The following is an 18115-nucleotide window of genomic DNA, read 5'->3' as shown; positions in this document are numbered from 1 at the left end:
ATAGGAGTGCAACACCACTGCCTTAACAGTATCATAATTCAAACCTTCCGCTAAAGTCAATGCAGAATTCTGAGCCATTCCAGAAAACTGACACTGCAACAACAGAGACCAGGCATCCTTTGGCTAGGACGAAGCTGCAACAATATACTCAAAAATGCTAAATATGAATCTACCTTGGTTTCCCTAAATTGGGGTACTAAATGAATATGTCTACTTAAATCAATAGCGGTTAGCCCCTCTGAGGAGTTAAGCAGTGGGGCAACAGAATTCAGCTGCATAGCAAACACTTTACCAGCACCTCAGAATTCTCAGCAGAAACGATCCAACAGCTGACTTCTAATAAGGTGAAAAATAAAACGCTTGGCAACAAAATACTACTTTTAATGGAACAAACCAGCAAATATGGAACACAAACAAATGAGAGGAGTTTCATTGTTCGTACTGTATGTAGACGGGCCAATTTCACATGGCTAATTCCCAACTGGATACAATTTGATCCTGCCTTGTGAAACTGAAAATCCAGACGTCAACATATTTAATTAACTGAGAGTAATCTCACTTTGTTAAATAGTGCCCCAAATACTCACTTTATACTCTCAGTGCACACAGCTAAAAGATTTCAGATTGTTTTTTCAAAATTATATCTGTTGTAACTGTTAATACAATGTGAAATATAATTGTGATTATACTGTTTATTGCCTAATATTGCAAGTCATACATGTGTGATGTTGGTTTTATGTCAACTGTATACTATTACACACAGGTTCAGTCTTAGCATTTTCTAGTGGTTTTTATAATATATCAGACTGCTTTATTAATTTATCTCTGAATAGCTTTTCCTGAAGAGCTCTGTGAGCCTGCGCCTGGAGCTTGGTTTGCATTTCGCTATGGCCCTAGAACCTCAGGAACACACCATAACAGTTACTGTACATCTTGAGATTAAGCAGCACAAAGGCTTCAGTCTACAGCACTTTAAAGGTTTAAAGGTTATCTAACTCTGTTATCATTATTAGGTATGGTCTCTTTAAAATGGAACATATTTCCTTTTACAGCGTATACAGTTGTTTTAAACCATTGGCCACGTGAATTGAATTCATGAAAAAAGACTACAATTCCCAACATGCCACATGTGCAAATCACATGAAGTCATATCCACAGATACAGTATGTCGACACAATAGCATACAAGTCAACAAACTGCAGTACGATCAGTATATTGTATGAATATTGTTACAGCTATAGGTGACTATAAAGTGTCACTTAGAGTTTAGATAAAGTTTGTGACAACTGGCAGAGTAAACACTTCTAGCTTTAAAGCCAAGGGGATGATTACTGAGATGTGAGATTGTCAAAAACATTACAGTTTTTCTTGCAATATTTCATCCCTGGTTTTTTGCTGGGAGGCAATAGCATGCTGGTAATTCCAAGTAAACTTATGTTTCAAAGCAGTTGCATGAACTAAAATAGAAGCAGGTTCCACTGAACTTTATGATGTCATTTTTATATTTCACATTAACAAAAATTGCATCCCGTTATGTTGTGAGTCCAAGATAACTGAAATGCTTAGCTTTATTGCAATAAAAGGAAGATTTTTTTTTTATTATAATGCACTTTTATACAGCACATACACTAGATATAAACAGTAATGAGCTGTGGTTACCTGAAAGATAAATTTTATGAGGAGTGTTTCAAACACAGCCACTTCAAACACAGCCACAAACCCTCCTGTCTCACATCACTCAACTTACATCCTCATGAGATTGGAGAGACAGTATCATTTTTTTTTTATTCAGAGGCCATCTAGGGAGTCACCACAGTGTAAAGCTGGTCACAGCTCTGAAAACAAGGAATGGATGTGGGTTTCAAGGTCACAAAAATCCTAAGACAGTAAATTAGGGAGATCCAAGGCCAGGGTCAAGAGGTGAGTGAACGTCCAAAGCCAGAACACAAATTAAGTATCAAGGAAACAGGCCAAAAACCAAAAGTCGGGCAAGGAGTCCAGGAAGGGTTCAGCAAAGGCTAGCTCAAGAGTTTGAAGAGTTGAAAACAATACTGAGCACAGCTTGAACAAAGAGAGGGGTTTAAATAGGTTTAGGGAGGGGAGGCATGGTGAGGTAGGGACACTGGGCAAGCAGGAATTGGCTACTGCTGTCTGCTTGATCTGCGCCTCAGCTGCACAGATGAAGTAGGCCTAGAGGTTGGGGTGCCCTCTGATGGAGGGATGCTGGAACTGTAACACACAGTAGGTATTGACTACATTTCTCCTTGAGGTATCCAATATTATGTGAGTTACTAATTGTTCCCTTTCATTTGAAATACAGAGATTGGCATATGGCTAGCATGTGTACCCATGCCCAAAACAGAAGAAGCATTTCAAAGCGCTGGAAATGGAGGTGAAAGGTAAGCTGGTGAAGGCTCAGAATGAATTTCCTAATGCTGAGAGCAAGCTGCGTTGAATTTCTAGAATGTGGCAAGTGTGCACATTAATGCCCAAGCAAACCATGTACACCACTGATACCATGTCAAACAAAGCTCAGGAGGGTGCCTGCTAAACGTGGGTACATTAATGTGAAACAAAAAGGTCATACTGCCAGTCCATGTCCATAACAGTCCCATTGACCACTGGATGCAAACAACACTCAACACTCACTAGGAGATCAAACCAATGCAGACCAACCTGGTGATTTATATATGTTATACCACACCATAATGTTGTCTGTTCTCACAATCATACATGTATGCTTGTCTTTAGAGGAAGTGTTCAAGATTCAAGTGCATGGCTTGGAACTCCAACAGATCTGTACCAAGATTTCACCTATTTAACTACTCTGCTGCTCCAGAGGCATCACCATCCTGACACAGACACATCCATGGTGACAACCTTTTGGCAGTGAACACATTCAAGTGAGATAAGCTCTACAACACTACAATGTAGGAGACAGGTACATAACAGGTCTAACAGAAGAATGTACAAGCAGCCAGTGGAATATCACCACTGGCAGGAACATACCTTCACTGATCAAAGCCTAATGTTTGTGATGCATTAATCAGGAAAGCATTGTCAGAGTCAGAGGCACTGGCCTGGTACACTAGGCCTGTGCAGTGCCACAATATCATTAAGTGCAGACTATAATGAGGAAAAAAGTGGACTGAGTAGTTCAGGAAGTGTGAGATTGGTGGTGATACTGTGCCAGTGTGGGATTGTACTCTGCATGTTCTCTGTGAAGTACATACCTGGGCCTCACCCATCATTAGGTACCAGGAAAAATTAGAGACATACTTTACATAAGATTGTGGTGTGTACTAACATATTATTTCCATTAACCTTCCCAGTTTAAATGCATTTGAGGCTGCAGATACTTTAGTACTCATTTTCACATGTACTCTTTTCATTCCAATTTTTTTTATTTTTATAGGATTTCTACAAGGCAAATTTAAAGAAAAGCACAGATTCACTTCAGTATTTTCTTACAATCCCTAAAAGCACAGTACATGCTCATTATGTCTTGATATCCATCAATATGCAGATGGCTCCCCTGGGTCTGCGGATTAATGAAGAGTTTTATTTAAAATGTTTTTGTGAATTGTTTGTTAGATTAGGCACTTCACTTGGCAGTATGCTTCACCGAGCCCTTATTAACTTTAATTGTCTGTGGCTGGTAAAGTGCAGATAAAATATCCTTTTGGAATTTCAGTTCTGTGTCTTTTCTTGTTATAAATGGGGAATTTAACACTTGAAATGAATGTGTCTTAAAATAATAGGAAACATGACATAAATCATCTGATTAAGCTTCCATGTTGTTCTTGTGAATGGTAGCATGTAAAATCATAATTAGAAATGTTTTTTGAATGGCAAACAGTTTAATAATACATTTATACTATTTTTGCTTTATTAACTACAGTATACAGTATAAGCTTGAAAAGCAAAAGACACTGACAGAGTGACCAAATAGTACAGAGTGAATTGGGACTTTAGTTGTAAAAAGTTATGTAAACATTTTCAGGATGCTAAAATATAGACATCTGTGGCATTCACACCTTATTTAAAGACTACTTTTAAAAAATGTCTGCATACAATTATAGTACTGAATTACTAAAATATTGAGTATAACATGAAATAAAAAAAAGCTTTACATGGTTTTAAGCAGATGCTTTTAAACATAAAAAAATGCTATAATGTTTCTTTAGTAGCATTTAAGAAATGCTTTCTATTATTTATCTACTCAAGAAATTTTCGGCCAATTTGTGATCGGCAAGTAGTACCATTTATTTTACACTCTGGGCAGGGTCATTTACTAAATGAGACATTTGATAGTTCTCTTGGTGTTGAAAAATGTCTTGAGGGAACATAATCAGTAATTAACGTTAGAAAGCAAATATCCAAGTTGTATTCTAACATTAAATGCATATGCAGGATGAATTCTGGTGATCTAACTCTTGGAACTGGTTCTTATATGACGGTACTTAATGCTGTAACAACAACTACATCAATGTTTTCTATAAATATTAGCAGACATTTGCTCTTACTGATTCCCTGCTTTGGAGCTATGCTATCACAATCAAGGGACTACAGTTTTACCATACTGTATGTTTGTGCTGAGATGGTCAGCTTACGTATAGTAGCTTCATGCCTTTTCACTTTTCAAACATTTTCATAAAGTGTGAAAAACATTTAGAATGATATTCCCTACACCTTTAATATATTATACAAATGTTTAAAAAATCGACTTTAGTACTAATCATTTTAATATATTGAAATATTCTAATTAAACAAAGAAATAATAAAATGCTATGATTCCCTACCATGTGCCATTGGAGGTACAAAGTTCATTTCAAATATACTGTAGTCATGAATGATTTGAAAACTGAGGAATAAGAATAAACAATAAAAAGTAAGATATAAGAAATAATAATAAGAAAAAAATACATTTGAGGTTTTTGTTAACCTAAACCTAGGCTTTTTTTTAGGTCTAGTGTCTTCGAATCAACAGAACAGACTTTTCTGATAAATTGCAAAAGTCTGGCCCATAAAATATTGTAAGTTGAAAGATTGCTTTTGAATTAAGATTCAAACTGCTGGCAAAAAGTATGGAAAAAATGTCTTTTTAGAGAACCCAATATAAGTACCCTAACCTGATTTATGTTACAGAATACAGACTCTCCCAAGCTGTAGAAAAGAAGGGGAGATCATGTTGTTGTCACTGCACCAACAAGACAACCACTTCTTCCATTAAGTATGGAATATTTTAAAGAGATAGCTATCTGGAAAGATATTAATAATCCAGGGACTGGAATGAAGAATATGTAACAAGGTCTTCACCCCCTCCTTCCCAAACTTTTGACCTGCAATATATAAATCTTTTGGCAGCATTAAAAGTGTAAAAACATGTCCATTTATTTTTTAATTATTCCTTTTATTATGGAATTATGAGTTTCATACTCAAAGACACATTTATGGAAAGCAAGAGGAGTACACTTCAACAAAAAATATTTTTACTCTGTAGAATCATGCAATACATTCAGAATGGTGGTCATTTAATTAGAACACATACACTAGAGTTCTGGTTTTCATATCTATTATTTTGTCATTACTTGCTAAATACTGTTGTTCGAAATCAAACTAAAATATATGATAAAAGGCACAAAGTTTCCCAATTCATTATTTTATTATAATAACAATCTGATTCAGTAAGAAATAATGATTTTACTATATAAAAATGTTTTGGGAAATTTGTAACTATCCATTACTCACAAAAGTATCTACTATTAAAAAAAGTCTTCCACAAAGTTGGAAAGTCAGGCAAAATATAATTTCATGGCTGCAATAATTATACAAGAGTGAATTACATGACACAGAATCTTTTTAAAGAACAATGCATTTCATTATAGCCTTCAAGTCATTTGTTTCACTTGTAAACATCACCACAGGAATCATTGCCTTTTTGACCTAAGTCCCTGGGGGGCAGATTTCACAGGCTGGTTATTTAATGATGGCACTGTTTGATAATGGACCGTGACCTTGATGGCTGCCATCTGATACACCTATGGTTTGAGCTGTCTTCAAAACATGTCGCCCTCTTGCAAGGCATCTTTATCCCTGTGGAACTTCCCTGGAAGGAATGTTACAGGGTCACGACAGGAATATTTTAAACAGCCAGGTCTAAAATGTTAGTTTTGATGGACAGTCTGTAGTTCATCCTTCCAGCTGTTCTGGAAAAGAAAACCTGGGCTCAGAGGTTAAATGATCTAATTCACATTTCAGCTCATAAATAACAAACATGGCAAGACTTTTATGGGGCATATTTCACAAAATAAACATTTATTTTTAGTATGTCTGTTTCTAGATAAATGTTTTGAATGCATTTACAGCATTTAATAAAAAAAAAACTATAAAGGAAAATTGTTTTTAAGATCCTAAAATGAAAATAAAAAGAACATTTCTATTTAAACCAAGAACAAAAACTGTGACGTCTTTAGTGCAGGCAATAAAAAGCTTATGTATTTGTTGTAATCGACAGTCAAAATGCTTGGTTTGTAAACTATATTTTGATGTTATACCAGCAGGTGTGTTTTCTTGAAAGGTCCAAATTAAAGACCTAATAATGACCAAGCTATAAATTATCCACTTTTCTTTTGGAAGAAAGAAAGACCACTCTGAATAGTTTTAAAGAAGACAGCAGCAATATATAAATTGTATAATTTTTCTGAGCTTCTTGTCATATGAATTTATGTGAGCCCCTTTTCTTGTACATAATTTGCTGATTGGAATGCTTCTTGTATTGGAAAAGCATTTTTTCTCTGAGCCAAGCTACAGTGTATGCTCCTTTTTAAGAACAAGTCCAGCTCTGTACCATTTCTATGTTATCCCAGTCAGTCTTCCTAAGACTTTTATCCAAATCTGAACTTGGGCCAGTATTTTACTACTCTAACACGTTTCTGTCCAATGTCCATGTTAACCTTTGGTGCAGGAGGCTTTGGTGTTGAAGGCAGTGGCTTTTTCCTTTCTCTGCTCTTGTCTGTGATTGTAAAACCCCGTTCACTTTTCTCTTGCAAGTTGAATCTGGGCAGGAAATGCGTAGAGACATGCTGGGATTTTACACGGGGGCTGGACCCCATCTTTGCTTTTCCTCTTTTGTTCAGAGCCACAAACCATTCCCTTCCAGTCCTGTGGTTCTTGTGTGTCACTGAGGCATACGTGTTGTAACTGTTCTCTTGAAATCTCTCCCTGAACTTGCAATCATCAGTGAATTTTCCCTAATAAAATAAACAAAAAATAATAATGAAAAATATACAAATTTAAAAGAGTCATTCACAGATTTGAAAGAGCCTTCCCAGGCTTCATGTTGAAGAACATTAAAAAAATAACAGTTTTTCAAAAGACAGTAAAGGTGAACAAACATACAGTAGTTGATGATGATGTAAACAAATAGAAGACTAGGAGCCAAAAAACTTAAGTGTGACATTGACAGCCACCTATAGTAAAAACAAAAGTATATTTAATAATAACATGCAGCTCTTATACTTTCCTCACATCTGGGAATTTTGTTACCAGGTTACCTCAATTGTTTTTTTAATTAAGGCCTTTAATTAGATAATTGCTGTACACAAGAAATAACAATCACCCACATCCTTTTTCAGGAAATTTCTCATCAAACAACCATTTCAGAATTAAACACTGGGTAAGATATTTTACAATGTTAATGGTAAGGTGCTTGAACATCTTGAGGTGCTACTGTAGCTGAATATTTCATACTGGCTGTTAGCAACTGTACTTATCTGCTGGTTGCACGATAAGAAACTGAAAAATGTTAAACAAGCACATTAGATCATTCCTCTGTTAGGGGAATAACACATTTCTGTGTTGGAATCCATGTGTAAAATCTATGATGAAATTTCTTAGTATCCCTAAGAAGGCAGAAAATGACACTGCCAAATGGATTTATTCCAAAGACGTACAATTTATCTTGGAATCTAATACTCATTTATCTAGTGACCCATTTAAACAAGGATTTTCATTATGAGATTGGTAGGTATTCCATATGCCTGCACAACCCCTACATGGCAGGGGAGAGTAAACACACAGTATATATACTGTATCATTTGTATTACTGACTTACATAACATATTCAGAAAAACCTTGCAATACTTTCAAAATAAGCTAAAATATTGACAGACATTCTCATTGTATATTAACTTCAATATTTTGAAAAGTCTGTTGTTCTCATTTCTGTCAAGAGTACAAATTCTCTGTGTTTTACACTTTCATGGTGAAAAGGCACTACACAACAATGAAACAGTGCTTACAAAATGCTTCTTTTTTGGTTTGATTGTTTTAATTTAGTCACAAACATCTACAGTCCTTTACAGTTTTCAGGCTACAAATGGTACATTATTTACATGTGAAATACAGCAGTAATTGTTTATTTTTATTATGCTGTTGAGAATACATAATTGGATGCCTTTCAAAAATGAATTTTAAAAGATTTAATATTTAGTATTTCATCACGTTTGATATCAGGCTACATTTGATAGTATACCAACACATTAATAGATCTGTTGATCTATGAAGATACATCTGAATATATATGATTTACTGTTACTCAATGCACTAATCATAAACCTAGTCAAGTTAAGGCAAAACACATTAAAACTATGCCAAATGCTATAAAAATGTATGACCAACAGGGAAAAACAGGTAACTTTGGGGATTGATTGGGTTACCATGTATAAAGAAGGCTAATGAATAGGACCAAGCAGAGAAGAAAAACAAGTTGAGAAAATAGATTGTTAAAAATACAGTAAGTTTAAAATGTGTTAAATATAGTTGTAAGGCTTACTTTTATCTCTACAGTTGTTCAATTTAGAGTCATCAGAATGGCTTTTCTATCAAAGAACTAGTGAGTAACAGTACCAAGGAATCAATTTTACTGGTAAAAACTCATTAATCCATGAAACAACTTTATACAACTAGGACAGCAAAAAAGGAAGATATGATTTTTGCATTCATTTTGTAATTTAACCAAGAGGGCAACAGGGATTTGAACAAAATCTCAATCTACAAAACATCTACTTTAAGTCTACAATGTTAACTAATTTATGTTTACATAAATAGAAGTACATTTTGGTCAACATTTGACTAGGAATGTATGCTGGTTCAATTAATTGATAAATCATTTTCTTCACTGTATGTAGAGAACATTATTCTGTTGTAACATTCTGACATAAAAATATACACATGTACCAACCAGACCAATACAAGCTTCAGACTACGGGTAAAAAGTGTAAAACTAATCTGGTCGGTTGTTTTAAATTGTTTTAGCATTAGTTAGATAAATAGAAATAAAGTTATTTCTCAGTCCATTTCGAAAAGTACTATAGCATCGAACTTTTCAAGGCACCACAGCAATGTTAATATAATACATATCCACCCTGTTTAAAGTTTCTCTATTGGCAAGTTTCTAGAAATACCTTCGGTGGGAAATTATAAAATATTGCCAAGGCAGTATATATTTGAACACTGCCTTACATAACAGTAAAATTGCATTTTAAAATAATAAATCAGTTCTGCTCTGTTGCAAAGTGCAGTATAGCAGAAAATTAGGAAATTATAATAGTTTCTAAACATGCCATTTAGTCTTCTTGCTGCTGTGACTTACTGGAACTATCTATACCAACTTAAACATTGTTAGAATTTGGAGCAACGAGACTTATGTTTGGACTTCTAAAATTTTTGGAGTACAGTCTAAACAAGTTAACATACAGTAGGTAGAAAAATTAAAACAAAATGTTTCATTAGTAAGACAGAAAAATTGGAACATTTTTTTATTTGCAGCACAAAATATCTCCAGCAAATATGAAATAATGTTAATATGGTTTGAAGTTGCAATTGTGTTGCATTGCACACTGTGCAATGACTGGGAATTTACAACCACAGTACCTTTTTTCAAAACAATTGCTGCTTCGAACTGATAAGAAAAGATGTGTAGAATGACTTGTAGGAAACAGAACTGCTTAGTGTACTTATAGAATGCCTTTACAAATTTGACTTAAATTTCAAAGATCTTTATTGCAGGATGCAAAAGGGTTTTAATCACTGTTTTAAAAGTATGTAAATATGTAAAAACATTGAAAGGTTGCTACACAAAAGCACACTTGGCAGCCATTTTTATTTCTCAAGTGTACCTGGTAATATAATGTATAATATGTTGTACAGGAGACAAATGCCTACATTCCAGTGCTTTCTACTTAATGTCTGCACACTCTGATATTTTTTTAACCACTGTAATGGAAACTTCCAAAACAGACATTACGATCCTGAGAAATACTGAAAGTTCATGCTACATTAAAAGTGACTAATTGAATAAGTTAAGAACACCTAAGGTACCAAGCCAACATCAAATAAGCCAGCATAGCTTAACTATAATGTTCAAGTAGTTAAAAAACCTAATTCAGCAATGATGGATCAGATACAGCTGCATTTATAGCTGCATATACAGTACAGTACCAACAAGGATTTTTGAGGGGTACCACTGTGACTTAGTCTGTGTGATTATCTTCATTTCAATTATTTCATCACCCTTTTTCTAGTTAGCTTATTTGTAAATACCTCTCCATCATTGTGATACAATTGATGAAAAACATGGTAAGCTCAGTATAATGTTATATGGGGTATTTTAATGTATATTTAAATGTAAAACTTTAAAGCATCAAAAAAGCAACAGTGTTTTTGAACTAATGCATACTACTGTAGTATACAGCAAATGGTCAATCCAGATTTTTGTGCTGTTTTGCATTTTAGAGAATTATAAAACTAGTTCTAACATACCTCTTTATAAAGGTCTGGGAACTGATTTGGACACAGATGTAAAATACTGTACATCTCTGTCTAGCATCAGTTCCTTCAGCATCAGAATTTCAAGAGAAAATAGCGGAAAATTCACAACAGGATATTTCTGCAATGTACTGTACACATTGCATCAAAATGTTATTGACATGTTGTGAGGATATAGGTTCTATAGTACATTTTCTTTGTTTGTGTATTCTTGTTGTTTGACTTTCTTCCTTTGTTTGCTATCTGCAGTTACAGGGTGTTTGTAATCTTTGATTTCCATTTACACATGCTAATAGACTGCTTCTACCAGTAGGGTAGTTTGCTTCATTCAAACAGGATTTTATTTTTTTCAGAACTGGCAGGGATATAAAATAGAATATACAATGATAGGTAAAGCAGATTTTATGCTTCCATAAAAAGTAAAGTAATAGTTTTACAACAGAATCTGCATATGGAAGAGGTGCTAGTGGGGCCAGCAGGGGGCGCTCACCCTGCGGTCCATGTGGGTCCTAATGCCCCAGTATAGTGACGGGGACACTATACTGTAAACAGGCGCCGTCCTTCGGATGAGACGTAAAACCGAGGTCCTGACTCTCTGTGGTCATTAAAAATCCCAGGGCGTTTCTCGAAAAGAGTAGGGGTGTAACCCCGGCGTCCTGGCCAAATTTCCCCATTGGCCCTTACCAATCATGGCCTCCTAATAATCCCCCTCTTTGAATTGGCTACATTACTCTGCTCTCCTCCCCACTGATAGCTGATGTGTGGTGAGCGTTCTGGCGCACTATGGCTGCCGTCACATCATCCAGGTGGATGCTGCACATTGGTGGTGGTGGAGGGGAGTCCCCATTACCTGTAAAGCGCTTTGAGTGGAGTGTCGAGAAAAGCACTATATAAGTGTAAGCAATTATTATTATTATTATTATTATTATTATTATTATTATTATTATTATTATTATATATTTGCATTAAAAGAACAAGTAATAGGTTTATTCCATGCTGAAAAAAAGAAGAAAGAGAACACAACGTTTCGGCCGTGGAGGCTTCTTCAGGTGTACGCATGCAGCCTACGCATGATGACGCAGCTTCCCACCTGAACTATACAGTATTTGCATTAGCCATGATATTTGCTTAGAGTTAACAGTTAACAATGCTTTCCAGTTGTATTTCTAAGCCAACCAATAAATATGTTAATAGACTGTTTAACATGCTTACTGTCAATCACACCCTTTACAATTTTGAACTATACATTTAGTTTTGAAAACTACTCAAGAAAGCCAAAAGCACCATTTACATTTCCATGACACAAAATGCCAGAATGAAAAAAGGTACTATTCATATCACTTTAATTTTCCCTTCACCTGTTTCATTTACTATCTTGAAAATAATATTTTATTACTTACAATTGCATGGAGCCTTCCCTTTTTATTCATGGCTAAATATCTGTTACTGAAAACTCCTCGAATTCCTACAACTCCTTGAGACACTGCAAACAGCTCTAAAATACCTGCAAAGGAAAAATAATAGCCATTAGACTATTGCCATACAATTACTAAAGTATATCCCTCTAGTAATATAATTAAATATAATTACACTCAAATAGAAACTCAAAACTGCAAAAAATACCTTTATATTTCAATTTATTTTCTATCTTATACATTACATGGATGAGATGAATAAATTTAGTTTATGGGACTGCTGCTCATTGCAGGGATCAAAACTGACCTGGGATAGGATTATTGGGAAGGTATCACTGGTGTCAACTGTGCATAGTCTGCAATTTATTATGGTTTTTAAAACAAAAGAAAAAAGATAAATTTACTATTAAATTTAATTAAATTGAATAATGATAAATATAGTTGTTTAAGGATTAAAGGCTTAGAATATATAACCTATCACAATGATACAGTCATGCAAAAAAGAATGTGAATATTACTTTCCTAAATTCATGGCTTATGACAACCATTTGATGCATTGCATTGGATAAGACACAGCCACATTGGTTTCTAGCTAAAACATTCTCTTCCGTAGAGTTGCACCTGCTATCCACATACCTGCTATTACTAAAACAGGAACAAGCAAGGAATGAAGCCAGAAAACTAATAGGACACATCAGTTCGTGCTCAATTAATAATTTATTGGAATCACATACAGTGCAAATATAGGCTGATTTGCTACCTTGTCTTTAACTTTTCAGTAAAGTGTCATGCATCCAGCTTTTTCTCAGGATTAAACCAATATCTTCAAAAGAATGTAAATCAAAATTGTAGTAGCATTTCAACACTTATTCTTAATTATGGATATTTATCATGTTACTGCTGCCAGTACTTGATTTCTGTGACCTGAAACCATATTATATTAATCTTTAAACGTTTAAATAAAGAACATTGACCTGAAATACACTTTTAACTTAAAATGTAATTAATTTAACATTTGATTGTTGAATATATTAAAACAGCGTAGATAATGAATGGAGGGTAGCGAAAGCAAAAAACTGTAATTCGAAAATTTCCTCCTATCTTGTTTTATTCGCAAACTATGTTAATAGTTGTCTTTCTCATCACCAACGTACAGTATAATCAAATTTTAAATGCATCAACTTACTTAATTCGTCGGGTTCATGACTCCCATTAACTCTGCCATCGGGGTGAATCTGGAGATGAAAGCCAATGCCAACCCTACAGTAAAGTCTGCCAGTCCTGCGCCCTGAATTGCTACTGTCTTCGAGAAGTTGATCCTTCAATGGAACGTTTTCAGATCCTGTCACGGGCACGATGCAAATTAAATGAGCGAAAATGAAAATGCAGAAAGGACAGCACATTCTTCCAAAAAGGGACGGTATGTTTGTTCTAGATCAGCACCAGCATTTTGCTGTTGATCCTGTGGTCTGTGCACTTGTGTGCACACGCTTGTAGTTGCTGCTCTGGTAGGCATAACCCTGGCTGCTGTACTGTAGCTAGAGTAGTTCTGCTGGCACGGAGATATTTATAACACAAATGATCTCATTGCTTGATGCATGCCTGAGTTTTGAAGGACGATCTCTCATCCCGATTTTTCCCCCAAAATAATAGACCTGCTCAATAATGAGCCACCTAAAAAGAAAAAAGTAACTTAATCTGAGCACTTGCCATCACTAAAACCTTGTCGGATCGCAATATGCACAGTGTTTTGCGCAAGAGAGAACACATTTTAACAGTTTGGCAAAATCTACAAATAAATGTATAACAAACAGAAAACGGATTTCCAGAAAATCAAAGGAAAGGAGTCATTTCACAGAGACTATCTTGAAGTGACAATCTTTTAAACTGTGCAGCATGAAAGATTTACAACAATCCTTAGGGACTATAAGAGGTTTAAAATAGATGTACTGTACAAGTCTGGTTAGATGGTGTTCTTCCAGGACTTACTTTCAGTCCCCCGGATCTCCAGGGTCAGAAAAAGAGCAACATTACTTTTCAAAGTTTCTCTGTTTCTATGTTCGATGCTTCCGGGTACACCTTTACCCGAAAATGAACGTTACCGCTATCTATCAGGCATGTTTGATATGAGCTTAATATTTTAATACGATTGTTATCTTGAGTTATTGATGCACTCGGTAAAGTGAAATGATGCTTTTTAGCAACTACAGGACTGAAAAAATGGACTAAATACAGTATATACTGTAAAGATCAAGATTCATATATTATCTATATTCAAAATATAGGAAAGGCTAATTATTTTTGAGTGGAGAATTATATAATTATAAATTCTTAGTATTTTACTAAGAACTAGAAATGCAAATGATTAATTGAAATTTAGAAACCTTTATAGTTATATTCAAATTCGTTATGCCTATTTTTATTGTATTTTTTTTACTTGAGAATATGTAGGAAACATAAAAATGGGCTCTTCCATCTTCATTAATTGTAGATCAAAAACAAATTAGTATTTTTCCTTTTTTTAACATGACTGATTAAAATTAACATTACATAAAAGTATTTCAATTCCATACAACAGATGTGACTATTAAAAATGCATATCTCATTTAAAAGCAATATGTTTCGATTACGTTGTCAACAAGACACATATTGCATCCTGATACCTCCTAACCCTTTTCTGTGTTAATATGTTTTTAACAGTGAAACATGAACAAAAGAACACAAATGAATACTAAGAAAAGCAGGCTCTTCTTTACAGAAGGGTTGTTGGAGCATGAAACAAGCTCCTCGGCCATGCTGTTGAAGTACATACAGTACCTTGGTTTTCTTTAGGAAATGACCAATGTCATCCTTAAATCAATTAGCCACTATTGTGACCAAATGAGCTAGACAAGCCAAATGGCATTTTTTCATCTGTGATCTTATGTTCTAATGTACAATACTGTGAGAAAAACATTTCTTTAAAGATATACAGTATCATTACAAAAGGGGAAATGATGCTTACAATTGTCTTGTGTTATAATTGCTGCTCTGTACCTGTGTATTGCTATAAAATGTAAAACGTCAAAGGTCTTTAATGTTGGTTTTGAGGACTTCTTGCTCCTTCAGAATATCCTTGACTTGCTTTAAAATATTACTCTAAACATTCTATTATTTCAGGGCCTAAAGCAGAAAATGTATAGAAAGGGTTAAGGCTATAATCCTTTAATTAGTGTTAGTAGAGCACAGTGGGAATGATGAAAACCTTTGTTATTGTGTCACTACCATATGAGATAATAATACGGATACAGGAATAATTCATTTGATCAGAACAAACTTTGCCCATCTCCTAGTCTAATGATTCTGACATTACCCATGTCTTATACTTAAAAAAAAAAACAGATATGACTGTAGCTGCAACTTTAGTAATTACTAATTCATTTTCTTGCCTCTCATGAGCTACAACAAAAGATAAAACCATTTTCATTTTCTTGGAAGCTGTAGGTGTCCTGAGAGCCTCATACAGTATGCAGCTTTACACATAAGCACAAATTGGGTATTCATAAATCATAAGGAAAACTTTTTTGTAAATGTGCAAGTAATGTGTGATCAAAAATGTTTGCAAAGTACCATGGCTTTGCTCATACATTATTCATTTTCTTTTGTAGTCTTAAAACTCCACTCTTACAATATTACAATGTTACAGTAAATCATTATTGGTTGTATTTTCTCAACTGTGCTTTAATTGGCTGTTCTGTGTGATTTGCTATTGATTTGTATTTTTCCACACATGAGAACAAGCTTCTGAATCACATTTAGTTAACATTCCCTTTCTTGCAAGATCAACTGCATATCCAGTACTGTATTTGCTAAACAGGTCCTATTGTCTCTTAAAGGTATGCAACATGTTTTGAAACATGAAAAACATAGCTAATCACTGCTGTTTCTTGCTTCTAAGTCTGACCCCCTTTCGGCAAGACAAAGTCAACTGCTATTTTCTACGCTTTCTAAAATATTTTCAAAGAACTAGCTTGAGTTTTCATTAATATAAACATATAGACTAAAAAAAAACTATTGGCCCTACTGTATAAGCTAAGAAAAACTAAGAATATGCAGTACATTAAAGGTTAAAATCACATTCCTGAAGTAAATGTCATGAGCAAAAAAAAAGAAGAAAATTAAATATGAATTAAATGTGTAGATTTCTTTTACAAACATATGCAGTTACTCTTCAATAAACTAATATTACTCATGGACAAAACCTTTACAGAAGATACTTGTGTAATATTGTATAAATTGGCTTATAATTAGTGGTATGAAAATCTGCAATTAATTATCACATACTCTAACCATTGAGCTTAAAAAGCTCTTGAAACAAAGTTCTTACATCAAAGCCAGAAAAACAACCTAGACAGTAAGTTAATTACAACAAAGTTCACAAGCACAGTAAAAGTATTTAGTATACCTTGAACTACTGCTACTGTAGATCAATTTTAATTACAACAAATTGTTCACAAGCACAGTAAAAGTGCTTAGTATACCTAGAACTACTGCTGGATCAATTTTAAATGAAACCAGAACTCTCCCTGAAATTTAGAAGATGAACTAAAACAAAGGGAAGAAGTATGTGAACATCAGAGCAATTTCTAAAAGGGGAGAATGCTGGATTGATCATTGCAATTGTGCTGAAATATTATTTATGGATCTAAAGAAATCCATGGTTGAGAACACAACACAACTGAAAAAGCACTTAAAGTTATTTAGATTGAAGAATGGGGACAAACACCATTGCACAGATGCAAACATTACATTAAATGTTACATGAAAATAATTTATTGTATTATAAATTATTAAACATGGCTAGACAATTGTCAATACTTATTATAAACATTTATATAAACATTGTATGAGCATGTAAACAGATATGTACACATATTTGGTTGTGATTTATATACTGTACTACTTATAATGCAATTTTATAGTACTATAAAGTACTAAAGGTACTATAAATTGTGTTGTTAAGCCACACTGATGGTCATATAGGGTTCATTATTGTAGATATTTTGGCATATGAAACTGGTCCACTTTACAAAAAGAAATAAACACCAATGAATATCTGCATCCTGCTTTGGGCCTTTTTGATGGGATAGGCTGGTGGATGCTGTACGTTGGTGACGGTGAAGGGGTGTCCTCATTACCTGTAAAGCTCTTTGAGTGGAGTGTCCAGAAAAGCGCTATATAAATGAAAGCAATTATTATAATTATTATTATTATAGGCTCCCATTGACCCTAAACTGGAAGAAGCAGTTAGAAAATGGATGGATTGATGGATGAATATACAGTATCTGTGTTTTAGAAGTCATAGATTTGTTAGTCTTACAGTACATGTACTAGGATGATTTCAATTAACAGTTCTCTAGGAGAGCCTTACTCCCTATGTGCTCCACTATCACAAAATATTATACATTATATACATTTTTTCTAATATAAACACACCTTACACTAACATTCTGTTAATATGTTCTTTCTAACCCCTGTATTCCATCACTCCAAGGAAGTGTATAGCAAATTTTCTAATTGCTTGATGCCGTTCAGACATGGTTCTACTGAAAACATGTTTTCAGAGTATGTTTTAGGGCTCATAGTGCAAAGAACAGAAGGTGGATTTAGTACATAAAAAGTAGCATTCTAAAACATCTGCACATCAGTAAGGTATTTAATCATCAGGTTGTTCTAAACATTTGTCTAACTATAATTGCTGTCCATTAATTTGTGGGAAAGAGGCCTTTGTTTTTGCACCATGGTCATAGCCCATTTGATGATGAACAAAGAAACACCTGCTGCCCTGTATTAGAAAGAACCACCTGTCAATGGAAGCACTAACTAGTGAC

At 34.3% G+C, this 18115-nt stretch overlaps 1 protein-coding gene across 1 annotated transcript; it reads right to left on the bottom strand.

Annotated features, from left to right (window-relative positions):
- Positions 1-5392: 5392 nt before the first annotated feature.
- Positions 5393-14040, bottom strand: fgf5 (fibroblast growth factor 5). The gene is made up of 3 exons (XM_088630835.1): positions 13432-14040; positions 12231-12334; positions 5393-7253 (listed from the first exon to the last, which is right to left on the bottom strand). Exons 1-3 carry the CDS (start codon positions 13646-13648, stop codon positions 6888-6890), a joined length of 687 nt encoding a protein of 228 aa, XP_088486961.1. The 5' UTR covers positions 13649-14040; the 3' UTR covers positions 5393-6887.
- Positions 14041-18115: the final 4075 nt, after the last annotated feature.

Source organism: Lepisosteus platostomus, chromosome 4 (genome assembly GCF_059453375.1).
Source record: "Lepisosteus platostomus isolate fLepPlt1 chromosome 4, fLepPlt1.hap1, whole genome shotgun sequence".
In the NCBI taxonomy this organism is placed as follows: Eukaryota; Metazoa; Chordata; class Actinopteri; order Semionotiformes; family Lepisosteidae; genus Lepisosteus; species Lepisosteus platostomus.
The sequence above is the reverse complement of the archived record's forward strand: the minus strand, read 5'-3'. Positions and strand labels throughout refer to the sequence as shown.

What these genes read in the sequence shown, in the direction of transcription:
- fgf5 (XM_088630835.1), bottom strand. Translation starts at nt 13,648, where the DNA reads ATGTGCTGTCCTTTCTGCATTTTCATTTTCGCTCATTTAATTTGCATC. An exon ending in TCATGAACCCGACGAATTAA is followed by an intron (nt 12,335 to 13,431) that starts GTAAGTTGATGC and finishes TTTCCTTTGCAG; the next exon opens with GTATTTTAGAGCTGTTTGCA. An exon ending in AGGGAAGGCTCCATGCAATT is followed by an intron (nt 7,254 to 12,230) that starts GTAAGTAATAAA and finishes TTATTTTATTAG; the next exon opens with GGAAAATTCACTGATGATTG.